We start from the raw sequence: 21808 nt of genomic DNA, 5'->3' as shown, positions 1-21808 counted from the left end.
GCTTAAGGAGGTATTATCCACTCTGGATGATTGTGACAAGTTGGTCATCCCAGAGAAACTATGTAAAATGGACAAGTTCCTAGAGGTGCCGGGGCTCCCAGAAGCTTTTCCTATACCCAAGCGGGTGGCGGACATTGTTAATAAAGAATGGGAAAGGCCCGGTATTCCTTTCGTCCCTCCCCCCATATTTAAAAAATTGTTTCCTATGGTCGACCCCAGAAAGGACTTATGGCAGACAGTCCCCAAGGTCGAGGGAGCGGTTTCCACTTTAAACAAACGCACCACTATACCCATAGAGGATAGTTGTGTTTTCAAAGATCCTATGGATAAAAAATTAGAAGGTTTGCTTAAAAAGATGTTTGTTCAGCAGGGTTACCTTCTACAACCAATTTCATGCATTGTCCCTGTCGCTACAGCCGCATGTTTCTGGTTCGATGAGCTGATAAAGGCGGTCGATAGTGATTCTCCTCCTTATGAGGAGATTATGGACAGAATCAATGCTCTCAAATTGGCTAATTCTTTTACCCTAGACGCCACTTTGCAATTGGCTAGGTTAGCGGCTAAGAATTCTGGGTTTGCTATTGTGGCGCGCAGAGCGCTTTGGTTGAAATCTTGGTCGGCTGATGCGTCTTCCAAGAACAAGCTACTTAACATTCCTTTCAAGGGGAAAACGCTGTTTGGCCCTGACTTGAAATAGATTATCTCTGATATCACTGGGGGTAAGGGCCACGCCCTTCCTCAGGATCGGCCTTTCAAGGCAAAAAATAAACCTAATTTTCGTCCCTTTCGTAGAAACGGACCAGCCCAAAGTGCTAGGTCCTCTAAGCAAGAGGGTAATACTTCTCAAGCCAAGCCAGCTTGGAGACCAATGCAAGGCTGGAACAAGGGAAAGCAGGCCAAGAAACCTGCCACTGCTACCAAGACAGCATGAAATGTTGGCCCCCGATCCGGGACCGGATCTGGTGGGGGGCAGACTCTCTCTCTTCGCTCAGGCTTGGGCAAGAGATGTTCTGGATCCTTGGGCGCTAGAAATAGTCTCCCAAGGTTATCTTCTGGAATTCAAGGGGCTTCCCCCAAGGGGGAGGTTCCACAGGTCTCAGTTGTCTTCAGACCACATAAAAAGACAGGCATTCTTACATTGTGTAGAAGACCTGTTAAAAATGGGAGTGATTCATCCTGTTCCATTAAGAGAACAAGGGATGGGGTTCTACTCCAATCTGTTCATAGTTCCCAAAAAAGAGGGAACGTTCAGACCAATCTTAGATCTCAAGATCTTAAACAAGTTTCTCAAGGTTCCATCGTTCAAGATGGAAACCATTCGAACTATTCTTCCTTCCATCCAGGAAGGTCAATTCATGACCACGGTGGATTTAAAGGATGCGTATCTACATATTCCTATCCACAAGGAACATCATCGGTTCCTAAGGTTCGCATTCCTGGACAAGCATTACCAGTTCGTGGCGCTTCCTTTCGGATTAGCCACTGCTCCAAGGATTTTCACAAAGGTACTAGGGTCCCTTCTAGCTGTGCTAAGACCAAGGGGCATTGCTGTAGTACCTTACTTGGACGACATTCTGATTCAAGCGTCGTCCCTTCCTCAAGCAAAGGCTCACACGGACATTGTCCTGGCCTTTCTCAGATCTCACGGATGGAAAGTGAACGTGGAAAAGAGTTCTCTATCTCCGTCAACAAGGGTTCCCTTCTTGGGAACAATAATAGACTCCTTAGAAATGAGGATATTTCTGACAGAGGCCAGAAAAACAAAACTTCTAGACTCTTGTCGGATACTTCATTCCGTTCCTATTCCTTCCATAGCTCAGTGCATGGAAGTGATCGGGTTGATGGTAGCGGCAATGGACATAGTTCCTTTTGCGCGCATTCATCTAAGACCATTACAACTGTGCATGCTCAGTCAGTGGAATGGGGATTATACAGACTTGTCTCCGAAGATACAAGTAAATCAGAGGACCAGAGACTCACTCCGTTGGTGGCTGTCCCTGGACAACCTGTCACAAGGGATGACATTCCGCAGACCAGAGTGGGTCATTGTCACGACCGACGCCAGTCTGATGGGCTGGGGCGCGGTCTGGGGATCCCTGAAAGCTCAGGGTCTTTGGTCTCGGGAAGAATCTCTTCTACCGATAAATATTCTGGAACTGAGAGCGATATTCAATGCTCTCAAGGCTTGGCCTCAGCTAGCGAGGGCCAAGTTCATACGGTTTCAATCAGACAACATGACAACTGTTGCGTACATCAACCATCAGGGGGGAACAAGGAGTTCCCTAGCGATGGAAGAAGTGACCAAAATCATTCTATGGGCGGAGTCTCACTCCTGCCACCTGTCTGCTATCCACATCCCAGGAGTGGAAAATTGGGAAGCGGATTTTCTGAGTCGTCAGACATTGCATCCGGGGGAGTGGGAACTCCATCCGGAAATCTTTGCCCAAGTCACTCAGCTGTGGGGCATTCCAGACATGGATCTGATGGCCTCTCGTCAGAACTTCAAAGTTCCTTGCTACGGGTCCAGATCCAGGGATCCCAAGGCGGCTCTAGTGGATGCACTAGTAGCACCTTGGACCTTCAAACTAGCTTATGTGTTCCCGCCGTTTCCTCTCATCCCCAGGCTGGTAGCCAGGATCAATCAGGAGAGGGCGTCGGTGATCTTGATAGCTCCTGCGTGGCCACGCAGGACTTGGTATGCAGATCTGGTGAATATGTCATCGGCTCCACCTTGGAAGCTACCTTTGAGACGAGACCTTCTTGTTCAGGGTCCGTTCGAACATCCGAACCTGGTTTCACTCCAGCTGACTGCTTGGAGATTGAACGCTTGATCTTATCGAAGCGAGGGTTCTCAGATTCTGTTATCGATACTCTTGTTCAGGCCAGAAAGCCTGTAACTAGAAAGATTTACCACAAAATTTGGAAAAAATATATCTGTTGGTGTGAATCTAAAGGATTCCCTTGGGACAAGGTTAAGATTCCTAAGATTCTATCCTTCCTTCAAGAAGGATTGGAAAAAGGATTATCTGCAAGTTCCCTGAAGGGACAGATTTCTGCCTTGTCTGTGTTACTTCACAAAAAGCTGGCAGCTGTGCCAGATGTTCAAGCCTTTGTTCAGGCTCTGGTTAGAATTAAGCCTGTTTACAAACCTTTGACTCCTCCTTGGAGTCTCAATTTAGTTCTTTCAGTTCTTCAGGGGGTTCCGTTTGAACCCTTACATTCCGTTGATATTAAGTTATTATCTTGGAAAGTTTTGTTTTTAGTTGCAATTTCTTCTGCTAGAAGAGTTTCAGAATTATCTGCTCTGCAGTGTTCTCCTCCTTATCTGGTGTTCCATGCAGATAAGGTGGTTTTACGTACTAAACCTGGTTTTCTTCCAAAAGTTGTTTCTAACAAAAACATTAACCAGGAGATTATCGTACCTTCTCTGTGTCCGAAACCAGTTTCAAAGAAGGAACGTTTGTTGCACAATTTGGATGTTGTTCGCGCTCTAAAATTCTATTTAGATGCTACAAAGGATTTTAGACAAACATCTTCCTTGTTTGTTGTTTATTCCGGTAAAAGGAGAGGTCAAAAAGCAACTTCTACCTCTCTCTCTTTTTGGATTAAAAGCATCATCAGATTGGCTTACGAGACTGCCGGACGGCAGCCTCCCGAAAGAATCACAGCTCATTCCACTAGGGCTGTGGCTTCCACATGGGCCTTCAAGAACGAGGCTTCTGTTGATCAGATATGTAGGGCAGCGACTTGGTCTTCACTGCACACTTTTACCAAATTTTACAAGTTTGATACTTTTGCTTCTTCTGAGGCTATTTTTGGGAGAAAGGTTTTGCAAACCGTGGTGCCTTCCATTTAGGTGACCTGATTTGCTCCCTCCCTTCATCCGTGTCCTAAAGCTTTGGTATTGGTTCCCACAAGTAAGGATGACGCCGTGGACCGGACACACCTATGTTGGAGAAAACAGAATTTATGTTTACCTGATAAATTACTTTCTCCAACGGTGTGTCCGGTCCACGGCCCGCCCTGGTTTTTTTTTAATCAGGTCTGATAATTTATTTTCTTTAACTACAGTCACCACGGTACCATATGGTTTCTCCTATGCAAATATTCCTCCTTAACGTCGGTCGAATGACTGGGGTAGGCGGAGCCTAGGAGGGATCATGTGACCAGCTTTACTGGGCTCTTTGCCATTTCCTGTTGGGGAAGAGAATATCCCACAAGTAAGGATGACGCCGTGGACCGGACACACCGTTGGAGAAAGTAATTTATCAGGTAAACATAAATTCTGTTTTTCAACCCATTTTAGACCTAAAGTGTCTCAACAAGTTTCTCAGAGTACTGTCCTTCAAAATGGAAACCATTCGTTCAATTCTTCCTTTGGTCCAAGAGGGTCAGTTCATGACGACCATGGATCTGAAGGATGCGTTTCTTCATGTTCTCATCCACAGGGATCAACATAAGTTCCTGAGATTCGCATTTCTAGACAATTGGTCTGATGGTTGCTTCCATGGACATCATTCCGTTTGCTCAATTCCATTTGAGAGCTCTGCAATTATGCATGTTCAGACAATTGAACAGAGATCATTTGGATCTGTCTCAGTGGATAGATCTAGATCAGTCAACAAGAGACTCTCTCTTCTGTGGTGGCTTTCTCAGGAGCATATGTCTCAGGGCACATGCTTCCAGAAACCTTCCTGGGTGATTGTGACCACGGACGCCAGCCTGCTAGGTTGGGGAGCAGTCTGGGACTCGTTGATAATTCAGGGACTATGGACTCGGAAGTAGTCTGCTCTCCCCATAAACATTTTGCAGTTGAGAACAATTTTCAATGCTCTGATGACTTGGCCTCAATTGTCATTAGCCCAGTTCATCAGGTTCCAATCAGATAATCACATCAGTGGCTTACATCAACCACCAGGGAGGAACTCAGAGTTCCTTAGCCATGAAGGAGGTGGCACTGATTATTTAGTGTGCGGAGGCTCACAATTGTCTTCTATCTGCCATCCACATTCCAGGAGTGGACAACTGGGAAGCGGATTTTCTGAGCAGACAGACTTTTCATCCCGGGGAGTGGGCTCTCCATTCAGAGGTATTCTCCAGGTTAACCCTCAAATTGGGGATGCCAGAGTTTGATCTGATGGCGTCTCGGCAGAACGCCAAGCTTCCAAGGTACGGTTCAAGGTCAAGAGATCCGCAGGCCGCTCTGGTAGATGCTCTGGCGGTTCCTTGGGTTTTCAGGCTAGCATACCTGTTTCTTCCGTTTGCTCTCCTTCCACGAGTTATTGCTCATATCAAGCAGGAGAGAGCGTCTGTAATTCTAATAGCTCCTGCATGGCCATGCAGGATCTAGTATGCAGACCTAGTGAAGATGTCATCTCTTCCACCTTGGCGGTTACCTCTGAGGAAGGACCTTCTAACTCAGGGTCCGTTCCTTCATCCAAATCTTGTTTCTCTGAAGCTGGCTGCTTTGAGATTGAACACTTAGTTCTGGCTAAGCGTGGGTTTTCTGAGTCGGTCATTAAGACCATGCTACAGGCTCGCAAGCCTGTTACTCATAAAATTTACTATAAGGTATGGCGTAAATACCTTTATTGGTGTGAATAAAAGGGCTACTCTTGGAGTAGGGTCAGGATTCCTAGAATTTTGTCTTTTCTCCAGGAAGGTTTTTCGGTCAGTTCTCTGAAAGGTCAGATTTCTGCTTTATCTATTCTGTTACATAAGCGTCTGGTGGATGTGCCAGATGTTAGATCCTTTTGTCAGGCCTTGGTCAGAATTTGGCCTGTATTTAAACCTGTTACTCCTCCTTGGAGTCTTAACCTTGTTCTTAAAGTTTTGCAGCAGGCTCCATAGATATTAAGTTGTTGTCTGGAAGGTTTTGTTTCTTGTTGCTATTTCTTCTGCTCAGAGTTTCGGAACTCTCGGCTTTGCGGTGTGATTCATCTTATCTTATCTTTCATGCGCATAAGGTGGTTCTTCATACTTAATTGGGTTTTCTCCCTAAAGTGGTTTCGGTTAGAAATATTAATCAGGAAATTGTTGTTCCTTCACTCTGTCCCAATCCTCCTCCTCATAAGGAACGTCTGTTGCACAATTTGGATGTTGTGTGTGCTCTAAAATTCTATTTACAGGCAACTAAGGATTTTCGTCAGTCTTCTGCCCTTTTTGTTTATTTCTTAGGAAAGCATAGGGGTCAGAAGACTACTGCTACTTCTCTTTCTTTCTGGTTGAGAAGTATGATTTGTTTTGCTTATGAGACTGCTGGTCAGCAGCCTCCTGAGAGAATTACAGCTCGCTCCACTAGGGCTGTCTCCTCTTCCTGTGCTTTCAAAAATGAAGCTTCTGTGGAACTGATTCGCAAGGCTACAACTTGGTCTTCTCTGCATACTTTTTCTAAATTTTAAAAATATAAGATACTTTTGCCTCGGCTGAGGCTTCTTTTGGAAAAAAAGTTTCTTCAAGTGGTGGTCTGCCTGTCTTGTTCTCCCTCCCTGTTCATTCTGTGTCGTCTAGCTTGGGTATTGGTTCCCACTAGTAATTGAATGACGTTGTGGACTCTCCATATCTTAGGAAAGAAAACAAAATTTCTCCAACATTGGTGTGTCCGGTCCACGGCGTCATCCTTACTTGTGGGATATTCTCTTCCCCAACAGGAAATGGCAAAGAGTCCCAGCAAAGCCTCCTAGGCTCCGCCCACCCCAGTCATTCTCTTTGCCGTTGCACAGGCAACATCTCCACGGAGATGGTTAAGAGTTTTTTGGTGTTTAAATGTAGTTTTATTCTTCTATCAAGTGTTTGTTATTTTAAAATAGTGCTGGTATGTACTATTTACTCTGAAACAGAAAAGGATGAAGATTTCTGTTTGTAAGAGGAAGATGATTTTAGCAGACAGTAACTAAAATCGATTGCTGTTTCCACACAGGACTGTTGAGATGAAGTAACTTCAGTTGGGGGAAACAGTTAGCAGACTTTTCTGCTTAAGGTATGACTAGCCATATTTCTAACAAGACCATGTAATGCTGGAAGGCTGTCATTTCCCCTCATGGGGACCGGTAAGCCATTTTCTTAGTTAAACATAAAAGAATAAAGGGCTTCAAAAAGGGCTTAAAAACTGGTAGACATTTTTCTGGGCTAAAACGATTGCTTTACTAGGCATATTATGCAGATTCTAACTAATTATTGGTATTATAATCTTGGGGAACGTTTAGAAAAACGGCAGGCACTGTGTTGGACACCTTTTTCAGATGGGGGCCTTTCTAGTTATAGACAGAGCCTCATTTTCGCGCCATTAATGCGCAGTTGTTTTTGGAGAGCAAGGCATGCAGATGCATGTGTCAGGAGCTAAGAATCACTGAAAAAGCTTATAGAAGGCGTCTTGTGGTATCGTATTCCCCTCTGGGCTTGGTTGAGTCTCAGCAAAGCATATAGCTGGGACTGTATAGGGGTTAAATGTAAAAACGGCTCCGGTTCCGTTAATTTAAGGGTTAAAGCTCTGAAATTTGGTGTGCAATACTTTTAATGCTTTAAGACACTGTGGTGAAATTTTGGTGAATTTTGAACAATTCCTTCATACTTTTTCACATATTCAGTAATAAAGTGTTTTCAGTTTGAAATTTAAAGTGACAGTAACGGTTTTATTTTAAAACGTTTTTTTGTGCTTTGTTGACAAGTTTAAGCCTGTTTAACATGTCTGTACCATCAGATAAGCTATGTTCTATATGTATGAAAGCCAATGTGTCTCCCCATTTAAATTTATGTGATAATTGTGCCATAGTGTCCAAACAAAGTAAGGACAGTAATGCCACAGATAATGATATTGCCCAAGATGATTCCTCAAATGAAGGGAGTAAACATGATACTACATCATCCCCTACTGTGTCTACACCAGTTATGCCCACACAGGAGGCCCCTAGTACATCTAGTGCGCCAATACTTATTACCATGCAACAATTAACGGCTGTAATGGATAACTCCATAGCAAATCTTTTATCCAAAATGCCTACTTATCAGAGAAAGCGCGATTGCTCTGTTTTAAACACTGAAGAGCAAAAGGACGCTGATGATAACTGTTCTGACATACCCTCACACCAATCTCAAGGGGCCATGAGGGAGGTTTTGTCTGATGGAGAAATTTCAGATTCAGGAAAAATTTCTCATCAAGCTGAACCTGATGTTGTGACATTTAAATTTAAATTAGAACATCTCCGCGCACTGCTTAAGGAGGTGTTATCTACTCTGGATGATTGTGACAATTTGGTCATTCCAGAGAAATTATGTAAGATGGACAAGTTCCTAGAGGTTCCGGTGCCCCCCGACGCTTTTCTTATACCCAAGCGGGTGGCGGACATAGTAAATAAAGAGTGGGAAAGGCCCGGCATACCTTTTGTTCCCCCCCCTATATTTAAGAAATTATTTCCTATAGTCGACCCCAGAAAGGACTTATGGCAGACAGTCCCCAAGGTCGAGGGGGCGGTTTCTACTCTAAACAAACGCACTACTATTCCTATCGAAGATAGTTGTGCTTTCAAAGATCCTATGGATAAGAAATTAGAGGGTTTGCTTAAAAAGATTTTTGTACAGCAAGGTTACCTTCTACAACCAATTTCATGCATTGTTCCTGTCACTACGGCAGCGTGTTTCTGGTTCGAGGAACTAGAAAAATCGCTCAGTAAAGAATCTTCGTATGAGGAGGTTATGGACAGAGTTCAAGCACTTAAATTGGCTAACTCTTTTGTTTTAGATGCCGCTTTGCAATTAGCTAGATTAGCGGCGAAAAATTCAGGGTTTGCTATCGTGGCGCGCAGAGCGCTTTGGCTAAAGTCTTGGTCAGCGGATGTGTCTTCCAAGACAAAATTGCTTAACATTTCTTTCAAAGGTAAAACATTATTTGGACCTGATTTGAAAGAGATTATTTCAGACATCACTGGGGGAAAGGGCCACGCCCTCCCACAGGATAGGTCTTTTAAGGCTAAAAATAAGCCTAATTTTCGTCCCTTTCGCAGAAACGGACCAGTCTCTAATTCTGTATCCTCTAAGCAAGAGGGTAATACTTCACAACCCAAACCAGCCTGGAAACCAATGCAAGGCTGGAACAAGGGTAAGCAGGCCAAGAAGCCTATCACTGCTACCAAAACAGCATGAAGGGATAGCCCCCGATCCGGGAGAGGATGTAGTGGGGGGCAGACTTTCTCTCTTTGCTCAGGCTTGGGCAAGAGATGTTCAGGATCCTTGGGCGCTAGAAATAGTTTCTCAAGGTTATCTCCTGGAATTCAAGGAACTACCCCCAAGGGGAAGGTTCCACAGGTCTCAATTATCTTCAAACCAAATAAAGAGACAGGCATTCTTACATTGTGTAGAAGACCTGTTAAAGATGGGAGTGATACATCCAGTTCCAATAAGAGAACAAGGAATGGGTTTTTATTCCAATCTGTTCATAGTTCCCAAAAAAGAGGGAACATTCAGACCAATTTTGGATCTAAAGATCCTAAACAAATTTCTCAGGGTACCATCGTTCAAAATGGAAACTATTCGAACGATCCTACCTACTATCCAGGAAAATCAATTTATGACTACCGTGGATTTAAAGGATGCGTACCTACATATTCCTATCCACAAGGAACATCATCAGTTCCTAAGGTTCGCTTTTCTGGACAAGCATTACCAGTTTGTGGCACTTCCATTCGGATTAGCCACTGCTCCAAGGATTTTCACAAAGGTACTAGGGTCTCTTCTAGCGGTTCTAAGACCAAGGGGCATTGCAGTAGTACCTTACTTGGACGACATCCTGATTCAAGCGTCGTCCCTGTCAAAAGCAAAGGCTCATACGGACATCGTCCTAGCCTTTCTCAGATCTCACGGATGGAAGGTGAACAAAGAAAAAAGTTCTCTGTCCCCGTCAACAAGAGTTCCCTTTTTGGGAACAATAATAGATTCCTTAGAAATGAGGATTTTTCTGACAGAGGTCAGAAAATCAAAACTTCTAAGCTCTTGTCAAGTACTTAATTCTGTTCCTCGTCCTTCCATAGCGCAGTGCATGAAAGTAATAGGATTGATGGTTGCAACAATGGACATAGTTCCTTTTGCACGAATTCATCTAAGACCATTACAACTGTGCATGCTCAGACAGTGGAATGGGGATTATACAGACTTGTCTCTGACGATTCAAGTAGATCAAAAGACCAAAGATTCACTCCGTTGGTGGCTGACCCTGGACAATCTGTCACAGGGAATGAGCTTCCGCAGACCAGAGTGGGTCATTGTCACGACGCCAGCCTAGTGGGCTGGGGCGCGGTCTGGGAATCCCTGAAAGCTCAGGGTCTATGGTCTCGGGAAGAGTCTCTTCTCCCGATAAACATTCTGGAACTGAGAGCGATATTCAATGCTCTCAGAGCTTGGCCTCAACTAGCAAAGGCCAAATTCATAAGGTTTCAGTCAGACAACATGACGACCGTTGCATATATCAATCATCAGGGGGGAACAAGGAGTTCCCTGGCGATGAAAGAAGTGACCAAGATAATTCAATGGGCGGAGGATCACTCCTGCCACTTGTCTGCGATCCACATCCCAGGAGTGGAAAATTGGGAAGCGGATTTTCTGAGTCGTCAGACATTCCATCCGGGGGAGTGGGAACTCCATCCGGAAATCTTTGCCCAAATAACTCAATTATGGGGCATTCCAGACATGGATCTGATGGCGTCTCGTCAGAACTTCAAGGTTCCTTGCTACGGGTCCAGATCCAGGGATCCCAAGGCGACCCTAGTAGATGCACTAGTAGCACCTTGGACCTTCAACCTAGCTTATGTATTCCCACCGTTTCCTCTCATCCCCAGGCTGGTAGCCAGGATCAATCAGGAGAGGGCCTCGGTGATCTTGATAGCTCCTGCGTGGCCACGCAGGACTTGGTATGCAGACCTGGTGAATATGTCATCGGCTCCACCATGGAAGCTACCTTTGAGACAGGACCTTCTTGTTCAGGGTCCATTCGAACATCCGAATCTGGTTTCCCTCCAGCTGACGGCTTGGAGATTGAACGCTTGATTTTATCAAAGCGTGGGTTTTCAGATTCTGTAATAGATACTCTGATTCAGGCTAGAAAGCCTGTAACTAGAAAAATTTACCATAACATATGGAAAAAATATATCTGTTGGTGTGAATCTAAAGGATTCCCATGGAACAAGATAAAAATTCCTAAGATTCTATCCTTTCTACAAGAAGGTTTGGAGAAAGGATTATCTACAAGTTCTCTGAAGGGACAGACCTCTGCTTTATCTGTTTTACTTTGCAAAAGACTGGCAGCCAGATGTTCAAGCATTTGTTCAGGCTCTGGTTAGGATCAAGCCTGTTTACAGACCTTTGACTCCTCCCTGGAGTCTAAATCTAGTTCTTTCAGTTCTTCAAGGGGTTCCGTTTGAACCCTTACATTCCGTAGATATTCAGTTATTATCTTGGAAAGTTTTGTTTTCGGTTGCAATTTCTTCTGCTAGAAGAGTTTCAGAGTTATCTGCTCTGCAGTGTTCTCCGCCCTATCTGGTGTTCCATGCAGATAAGGTGGTTTTGCGTACTAAGCCTGGTTTTCTTCCGAAAGTTGTTTCCAACAAAAATATTAACCAGGAGATAGTTGTACCTTCTTTGTGTCCGAATCCAGTTTCAAAGAAGGAACGTTTGTTACACAATTTGGACGTAGTCCGTGCTCTAAAATTCTATTCAGAGGCTACTAAAGATTTCAGACAAGCATCTTCCTTGTTTGTTGTTTATTCTGGTAAAAGGAGAGGTCAAAAAGCGACTTCTACCTCTCTTTCCTTTTGGCTTAAAAGCATTATCCGATTGGCTTATGAGACTGCCGGACGGCAGCCTCCTGAAAGAATCACAGCTCACTCCACTAGGGCTGTGGCTTCCACATGGGCCTTCAAGAACGAGGCTTCTGTTGACCAGATATGTAAGGCAGCGACTTGGTCTTCACTGCACACTTTTGCCAAATTTTACAAATTTGATACTTTTGCTTCTTCGGAGGCTATTTTTGGGAGAAAGGTTTTGCAAGCCGTGGTGCCTTCCATTTAGGTGACCTGATTTGCTCCCTCCCTTCATCCGTGTCCTAAAGCTTTGGTATTGGTTCCCACAAGTAAGGATGACGCCGTGGACCGGACACACCAATGTTGGAGAAAACAGAATTTATGCTTACCTGATAAATTACTTTCTCCAACGGTGTGTCCGGTCCACGGCCCGCCCTGGTTTTTTAATCAGGTCTGATTAATTATTTTCTCTAACTACAGTCACCACGGTATCATATGGTTTCTCCTATATATATTTCCTCCTGTCCGTCGGTCGAATGACTGGGGTGGGCGGAGCCTAGGAGGGATCATGTGACCAGCTTTGCTGGGACTCTCTGCCATTTCCTGTTGGGGAAGAGAATATCCCACAAGTAAGGATGACGCCGTGGACCGGACACACCGTTGGAGAAAGTAATTTATCAGGTAAGCATAAATTCTGTTTTTATGCTTACCTGATAAATTTCCCGACCCCACCCTTATTTATGACAGTTATTTTTTACTAAACCTCAGGCACCTCTACACCTTTGTGTTATTCCTTTTTTCCATTTCCCTTTGGTCGAATGACTGGGGATTATGGGTAGTGGAGTGATACTTAACAGCCTTTGCTGTGGTGCTCTTTGCCTCCTCCTGCTGGCCAGGTGTGATATTCCCACTAGTAATTGAATGACGTCGTGGACTCTCTATATCCGGAAAGAAAGAAATTTATCAGGTAAGCATAAATTTGGTTTTTATTATGTTTTGTTTTTTTTTTTTCTTGAATTTTGGAAATTTAGTTTTTTAGAAATAGATCTATCTGATGGCAACAAAGCAAGACTGCAAGTTAGCGAAGTATTCCACAAGTAGCCGTTATCGTTATGTCTTTGCCATGGCAATTTGGAGTTTAAGACTAGTTTGTGCTTTCTCCATTATTATGCCTTTCCCATCCTGTTGGCTTGTGTTCAGAAAATAGCCCAAACATTAAAATTAATTGGCTAATTCACATCTTACTGCTTCCTGGGCCTGGTTCCCTATCACTATAGTTTTGCAGTCAAGGTTAAAGGTTACTATTATTATTATTATCATTTATTTGTATAGCGCCGCCAAATTCCGTAGCGCTGGGTACAATAGGGGTATACATAGACACGGATTTGTGATAAAATACAAAACATAACAAAACTAAACAAATCTAGTACCGGAGGAAGAGGGCCCTGCTCCAGAGAGCTCACAGTCTACAGGTTTAGGGTGCAGAGACATAAGGTTGGGGTAGCTTGTCACATCGGTTGTAGTTGCAGCAGTGAGTCAGGCAGTTCATGTATTAGTTTGGTTTGGATGAGGTATAGAGGAGAATATGGTAAGCCTCTCTGAATAGGTGGGTTTTCAAGGAGTGTCTGAAGCTATACAAGGTTGGAGGCAATCTTTGCACGTGCAAAGTCTTGGAGGGGGGAGTGGGACGTAGAGATAACAGGAGTGGAGAGACGTAGGTGAGAGGTTGATCGAAGAGAACGGGATGGGGAATATTTTATGATGAGAGAGGAAATATAATTGGGAGTTAGACTGTTGAGCGCTTTGTAAGTTAGGGTTAATACTTTAAATTGCATTCTGGAGTGTATGGGGGAGCCAGTGTAGAGACTGGCAGAGCGGAGCAGCTGATGTAGATTGGCGATTTAGGTGGATGAGTCTAGCAGAAGCATTCATTATAGATTAGAGGGCGGAGTGGCAGTGTTTTAGAAGGCCATTTAGGAGTAGATTGCAATAATCAATGCGTGACAAAATGAGGGAATGAATATGTATTTTTGTAGTTTTTTGAGTAAGGAAGGGACAAATTCTTGAAATGTTGCGTAGGTGTGAACGGCAGGATTTTGTAAGTGCTTGTATATGTGGGTTGAATGTGAGTTTTGAGTCTAGTGTGACCCCAAGACAGCGGACCTGGGGTGAGGTTTTGAGAATAGAGTCTACAACTGTAAGAGAAATGTCAGGTGTTGGATGTCTCGAAGAGGGGGGAATAAGAAGCAGCTCAGTTTTTAACAGATTGAATTGGAGGTAGTGTGAAGTGTAAATTGCAGAGAGGCAGTTGGAAATCTGGTTAAGTAAAGAGGGAGAGGAAAGATAGGTTTGGGTATCATCAGCATATAAATGGTACTGGAATCCAAAGGAGGCTATAAGTTTTCCAAGGGAGGATGTATAGAGAGGAAAGCAAGGGGCCCAAGACATAGCCTTGTGGTACTCCAACTGAGAGAGGCATAGGATCACAAGATATGTTGTTGAAGGAAACTGAAAACGAGCGGTTTGAGAGATGTGAGGCAGACCAGTAGATGGCTGTGTCTTGGATGCCAAAAAATTTAGTATTTTTAGGAGGAGAGGATGGTCGACTGTGTCAAAAGCAGCGGATAGGTCAAGAAAAATTAGTAAGGAGTAGTGGCCTTTTGCTTTAGCTGATAACAGGTCATTTGTTACTTTAGCAAGAGCGGTTTCTGTTGAGTATTTAGGGCGGAAACCAGATTGTAGTGGATCAAGAAAGGAGTTGTGAGAAATTGAGTTAGCTGATTATAGACCAGTCGTTCCAATAATTTTGAAGCAAAGGGAAGTAAGGAGACGGGTCTTTTTTAGTATTGGAATGATTGACGCATGCTTGAATGTATCAGGAAATGTGCCAGCGGTGAAAGATTGGTTTAAGAGATGAGTTAGGGAAGGGGTTAGTAAAGCAGAGAGAGAGGGAAGAAGTCGTGAAGGAATAGGGTCAAGTGGGCAGGTTGTGAGATGAGCCAAGGATAGAAGTACAGAGACTTCTTCTTCTGTTACAGGAGGGAAGTAGCATAGAGTTTTGTTAATAGAAGGGGTGGGTAGGATTGCTTGATTTGAGGGATGTGAGGTGCAGATATCTTTTCTAATGGTGTCAATTTTATTTTTGAAGTGATCAGCAATAATCTGATCAGGGAGGTTGGTAGTGTGTGGGGGTGCAGGCGGACGTAGAAGGGAGTTAAAGGTTGAGAACAGCTTTCTGGAGTTGGATGCTCGAGATGACAGAAGGGAGGAGAAATAGACTTGTTTGGCCAGGCTGAGCGTAGAGTTGTAGGACTTAAGGATGAATTTATAATGCCCGAAATCGGCACAGGTGCGTGATTTCCTCCACTGCTGTTCAACAGCCCGTGAACATCGCTGAAGATATCTGGTCTGGTTGGTGTGCCACAGTTGCCGTAGAGTGATTGATGTACGGCGAACAGTGGAGGGTGCAGCTTTGTCAGGTGTTGATTTTAGTGATGAATTATACTGTAAAGCCACGAGGTTTGGGCAAGAGAGGGATGAAATGTCGGGGAGCAGAGGATTCAGTTGAGTGGAAAAGTCTGTGAGATCCAAGTCATTTAAATTCCTGTAAGGTAGCAGTTTTTTGGGGGTTTGCATAGATGTAGCAAGTAGAGTAAGATAGAAAGTTAGTAGATGGTGGTCAGAGAGAGGAAAAGGGAAGGAAGTTGGAAACGGCACAGAGATTAGTGAAGACCAGGTCTATGGAGTTGCCTTCACAGTGGGTTGGAGATGTTGTCCACTGGGACAGGCCAAAAGAGGTGGTAAGGGATAGAGTTTTAGAGGCAGAGCAGGCATGTTAGGATTATTAACTGGTATGTTGAAGTCCCCTAAGACGAGAGAATAGACATTAGAAGAGAGAAAATGTAGAAGCCAGGCTTCAAAGTGGTCCAGAAATTGTGATGCTGGGCCAGGGGGCCGATAGATAACTGCAACACAAATAGCTAAAGGGGAGAAGAGGCAAATAGCATGAACTTCAAAAGATGAGAAGGAAAGAGAGGGGGTGAAGGAACGCAGTGAAAGGTACTTTGTGGAGACAGAATTCCTACTCCCCCTCCTTGTTTGTCTCCTGGCCTGGGAGTGTGGCTGAAGTGCATGCCACCATAGGACAGAGAGGCTACAGCAGTTGTGTTAGAGGAAAGCCAAGTTTCAGTGAGGGCTAACAGGTTAAGTGAACGTGAAATAAATAGGTTGTGAATAGATGTAAGCTTATTGCATACAGAGCGTGCATTCCAAAGGGTACAGGAGAATTGGGGTGTACTAACAGAGGTGCAGTTAATGAGATTTTGAGGGTTACGTGGGCAAGGTGTATGAGGTGTCATTTGGGGTAGTGAGCTGAGGGAAGCAGAGTGTGGACCCTGGGTTAGGTGAGACATCCCCAGCTGCAAGAAGAAGAAAGATAGTGAGCGAAAGGAGATGAGAATGTGTCATATGTGAGTGTTTAAGTTTAGGATGAGTCCACTTAGTCTTCTTAATAGTCTGTCTGATTTGACTGATATAAAAATTGCGTATGAGGAATGCGCATTACCAGAACTCCATTAAACTATGCAAGCAACATTTAAATGTTAATGTAAGTTTTTTGTTTTTTTTAAATAAATTAGCAGTGGAATTTTTGAGCAAAAAGGAATGATCATGTAATAGGTTTATCATTAACAGTTTTCTTTTTACATTAATTTTTGTTACAGCCCAGATGCGGATTTCAAGACTATGACTAGCAAGTGGCCTGCTGTGTGGGTGAAGATCAGTTCCAGCTGGGTGTGTCTGCTGTTATACCTCTGGACTATGGTAGCACCCATCATCCTACCCAATCGAGATTTTAATTAAATATATCTCAGGATCTGTCTTGAGAATACCCTGCTTCAAAATAATTTGTTGGCATAAGCGAAAACCAAAAGGAACTAATCCTTATTTACTATTACTGCTACTAATTAAGCTTAATAAGCCTTGATTTTGTGTTTATATTTACAGCTTTATAATATGTATATTATTGCAATTATATTTTACCCAGCTGAGCTGATTGATATTATGGCATCGTAAGACAACTTATTTCATTCCAGTAATATATTGTTGTAGAATCTTATATATAATGGTCAGAAGTTGCATTGTCTTGTATTGGCTTGTCTTTAAAAAACTTTTTTTTTTTTACACTTTTCTGCAAATCTTTTAAATATCTAATTTGTAGTTCATAAAATTGTTTTGTAATGCAGTGCATTGCAATCATTTGAAGCATTATTTGCCAGATAATTTGCAATTGGTTGGAATTGTCATGTTTTTATTTTTTGCTATAGGTTTTGTAATAGTTGAAGATATTCTGGTCTGATTATATTGAATGTTTAGGTGCAGCATTTCAATCACGTCTGAATCATATGTATTAATGGATACAGCATTATTATAAATGTGATGTGGAAGGACAACGTTAGCACTTAAGGGGACATGCAAATAATATTTGTTCATACACTAAATAGAATGCAGTTTTTTTTTTAATACAAAACAATCCTAAGAGTTGTAAATTTTAAAATCCCAAGGCACCCATTCAAAAAAATAATTTTCTGTCATCTTTGACAAATAAAGCAGCGCTATCTGCACTTTTCTCAACCGATTTCTAAATGAGTTGCTATCAATACCTAACCTATTTAAAAAAAAAAAAATCTGTAAAAATGCATCAGTGTTAAAAATTCAAACCCCCCCTATGTATTTGTTTTTATTGCACTCCATTAAGTGTATGAAACGTTAAAGTTCACTTGTCACTTTAAGAGATTTGCACTGTACTGTATACACTGTTTAATTAAAAAAGAAGTTAGCCTATTTTGTCTTGTGCATTTTTTGCTGCAGTGAAAATACACAAAGATGAGTTGTTTATCGAAAAAATGCCATGAACTACTCAATTTTCACTCAGGTGTTTTGAGACGCCACAAAATATTTCAAGCATTAAAGGGACGTTATAGTGCAAAATTTACACACATTATTTTGTTGCCATTTTAGCACAATTGACACTGCAAGCCTGTGTATGATTGCCACTGCTGATTACCAACAGTTCTCTCTAGCACCAGAGCAGTACTTTAACCCCCACAAAGGGGTTAAACACACAGACTTGCTAAAATGACATGCTCCAACGAATTAGAACCTATTTCTCCAACATAGGTGTGTCCGGTCCACGGCGTCATCCTTACTTGTGGGATATTCTCTTCCCCAACAGGAAATGGCAAAGAGCCCAGCAAAGCTGGTCACATGATCCCTCCTAGGCTCCGCCTTCCCCAGTCATTCTCTTTGCCGTTGTACAGGCAACATCTCCACGGAGATGGCTTAGAGTTTTTTAGTGTTTAACTGTAGTTTTTATTATTCAATCAAGAGTTTGTTATTTTAAAATAGTGCTGGTATGTACTATTTACTCTGAAACAGAAAAGAGATGAAGATTTCTGTTTGTAAGAGGAAAATGATTTTAGCAACCGTTACTAAAATCGATGGCTGTTTCCACACAGGACTGTTGAGAGGAATTAACTTCAGTTGGGGGAACAGTGAGCAGACTTTTGCTGCTTGAGGTATGACACATTCTAACAAGACGATGTAATGCTGGAAGCTGTCATTTTCCCTATGGGATCCGGTAAGCCATTTTTATTACAGAAAGAAAAAAAGGGCTTCACAAGGGCTTTCTAAGACTGTAGACATTTTCTGGGCTAAATCGATTTATATTTTATACTCCATAGCCTTGAGGAATTATTTTAATCTTGGGAATTATGTAAAATAACCGGCAGGCACTGTATTGGACACCTTATTCTCTAGGGGCTTTCCCTAATCATAGGCAGAGTCTCATTTTCGCGCCTGTATTGCGCACTTGTTTTTGAGAAGCATGACATGCAGATGCATGTGTGAGCAGCTCTGATACATAGAAAAGACTTTCTGAAGGCGTCATTTGGTATCGTATTCCCCTTTGGGCTTGGTTGGGTCTCAGCAAAGCAGATACCAGGGACTGTAAAGGGGTTAAATATAAAAACGGCTCCGGTTCCGTTATTTTAAGGGTTAAAGCTTCCAAATTTGGTGTGCAATACTTTTAAGGCTTTAAGACACTGTGGTGAAATTTTGGTGAATTTTGAACAATTCCTTCATACTTTTTCGCAATTGCAGTAATAGTGTATTCAGTTTAAAATTTAAAGTGACAGTAACGGTTTATTTTAAAACGTTTTTTGTACTTTGTTATCAAGTTTTTGCCTGTTTAACATGTCTGAACTACCAGATAGACTGTGTTCTGAATGTGGGGAAGCCAAGGTTCCTTCTCATTTAAATAGATGTGATTTATGTGACACAAAATTTAGAGAAAATGATGCCCAAGATGATTCCTCAAGTGAGGGGAGTAAGCATGGTACTGCATCATCCCCTCCTTCGTCTACACCAGTCTTGCCCACACAGGAGGCCCCTAGTACATCTAGCGCGCCAATACTCCTTACTATGCAACAATTAACGGCTGTAATGGATAATTCTATCAAAAACATTTTAGCCAAAATGCCCACTTATCAGCGAAAGCGCGACTGCTCTGTTTTAGAAAATACTGAAGAGCATGAGGACGCTGATGATATTGGTTCTGAAGGGCCCCTACATCAGTCTGAGGGGGCCAGGGAGGTTTTGTCTGAGGGAGAAATTTCAGATTCAGGGAAAATTTCTCAACAAGCTGAACCTGATGTGATTACATTTAAATTTAAATTGGAACATCTCCGCGCTCTGCTTAAGGAGGTGTTATCCACTCTGGATGATTGTGAGAATTTGGTCATTCCAGAGAAACTATGTAAAATGGACAAGTTCCTAGAGGTCCCGGGGCCCCCCGAAGCTTTTCCTATACCCAAGCGGGTGGCGGACATTGTAAATAAAGAATGGGAAAGGCCCGGTATACCTTTCGTCCCTCCCCCCATATTTAAAAAATTGTTTCCTATGGTCGACCCCAGAAAGGACTTATGGCAGACAGTCCCCAAAGGTCGAGGGGGCGGTTTCTACTCTAAACAAACGCACCACTATACCCATAGAAGATAGTTGTGCTTTCAAAGATCCTATGGATAAAAAATTAGAAGGTTTGCTTAAAAAGATGTTTGTTCAGCAAGGTTACCTTCTACAACCAATTTCATGCATTGTTCCTGTCACTACAGCCGCGTGTTTCTGGTTCGATGAGCTAGAAAAGGCGATCAATAATAATTCTTCTTCTTATGAGGAGATTATGGACAGAATTCGTGCTCTCAAATTGGCTAATTCTTTCACCCTAGATGCCACTTTGCAATTGGCTAGGTTAGCGGCGAAAAATTCTGGTTTTGCTATTGTGGCGCGCAGAGCGCTTTGGTTAAAATCTTGGTCAGCGGATGCGTCTTCCAAGAACAAATTGCTTAACATTCCTTTCAAGGGGAAAACGCTGTTTGGCCCTGACTTGAAAGAGATTATCTCTGATATCACTGGGGGGCAAGGGCCACGCCCTTCCTCAGGATAGGTCTTTCAAGGCCAAAAATAAACCTAATTTTCGTCCCTTTCGCAGAAACGGACCAGCCCCAAGTGCTACGTCCTCTAAGCAAGAGGGTAATACTTCTCAAGCCAAGCCAGCCTGGAGACCAATGCAAGGCTGGAACAAAGGAAAGCAGGCCAAGAAACCTGCCACTGCTACCAAGACAGCATGAGATGTTGGCCCCCGATCCGGGACCGGATCTGGTGGGGGGCAGACTCTCTCTCTTCGCTCAGGCTTGGGCAAGAGATGTTCTGGATCCTTGGGCACTAGAAATAGTCTGCCAAGGTTATCTTCTGGAATTCAAGGGGCTTCCCCCAAGGGGGAGGTTCCACAGGTCTCAATTGTCTTCAGACCACATAAAAAAACAGGCATTCTTACATTGTGTAGAAGACCTGTTAAAAATGGGAGTGATTCATCCTGTTCCATTAGGAGAACAAGGGATGGGGTTCTACTCCAATCTGTTCGTAGTTCCCAAAAAAGAGGGAACATTCAGACCAATCTTAGATCTCAAGATCCTAAACAAGTTTCTCAAGGTTCCATCGTTCAAAATGGAAACCATTCGAACAATTCTTCCTTCCATCCAGGAAGGTCAATTCATGACCACGGTGGATTTAAAGGATGCGTATCTACATATTCCTATCCACAAGGAACATCATCGGTTCCTAAGGTTCGCATTCCTGGACAAGCATTACCAGTTTGTGGCACTTCCGTTCGGATTAGCCACTGCTCCAAGGATTTTCACAAAGGTACTAGGGTCCCTTCTAGCGGTGCTAAGACCAAGGGGCATTGCAGTAGTACCTTACTTGGACGACATTCTGATTCAAGCGTCGTCCCTTCCTCAAGCAAAGGCTCACACGGACATTGTCCTGGCCTTTCTCAGATCTCACGGGTGGAAAGTGAACGTAGAAAAAAGTTCTCTGTCTCCGTCAACAAGGGTTCCCTTCTTGGGAACAATAATAGACTCCTTAGAAATGAGGATTTTTCTGACAGAGGCCAGAAAATCAAAACTTCTGAACTCTTGTCAAATACTTCATTCTGTTCCTCTTCCTTCCATAGCGCAGTGCATGGAAGTAATAGGTTTGATGGTAGCGGCAATGGACATAGTTCCTTTTGCGCGCATTCATCTAAGACCATTACAACTGTGCATGCTCAGTCAGTGGAATGGGGACTATACAGACTTGTCTCCGACGATACAAGTAAATCAGAGGACCAGAGATTCACTCCGTTGGTGGCTGTCCCTGGACAACCTGTCACAGGGGATGAGCTTCCGCAGACCAGAGTGGGTCATTGTCACGACCGACGCCAGTCTGGTGGGCTGGGGCGCGGTCTGGGGACCCCTGAAAGCTCAGGGTCTTTGGTCTCGGGAAGAATCTCTTCTACCGATAAATATTCTGGAACTGAGAGCGATACTCAATGCTCTCAAGGCTTGGCCTCAGCTAGCAAAGGCCAAGTTCATACGGTTTCAATCAGACAACATGACGACTGTTGCGTACATCAACCATCAGGGGGG

General features: G+C 43.3%; 1 protein-coding gene across 1 annotated transcript in view; it reads left to right on the top strand.

The window, feature by feature from the left end:
- The window catches only part of SERINC3 (serine incorporator 3), a gene marked incomplete in the record, with an annotated part of 335810 nt that extends 318183 nt beyond the window's left edge, over positions 1 to 17627 (top strand). The window contains 1 exon segment of the mRNA XM_053719712.1: positions 16508 to 17627. Within this exon segment, the coding sequence (XP_053575687.1) occupies positions 16508 to 16646 (139 nt within the window).
- Positions 17628 to 21808: the final 4181 nt, after the last annotated feature.

The sequence above is a fragment of the Bombina bombina genome, chromosome 1, assembly GCF_027579735.1.
Source record: "Bombina bombina isolate aBomBom1 chromosome 1, aBomBom1.pri, whole genome shotgun sequence".
Classification (NCBI taxonomy): domain Eukaryota; kingdom Metazoa; phylum Chordata; class Amphibia; order Anura; family Bombinatoridae; genus Bombina; species Bombina bombina.
This window is presented reverse-complemented; position numbering and strand designations above follow the sequence as displayed.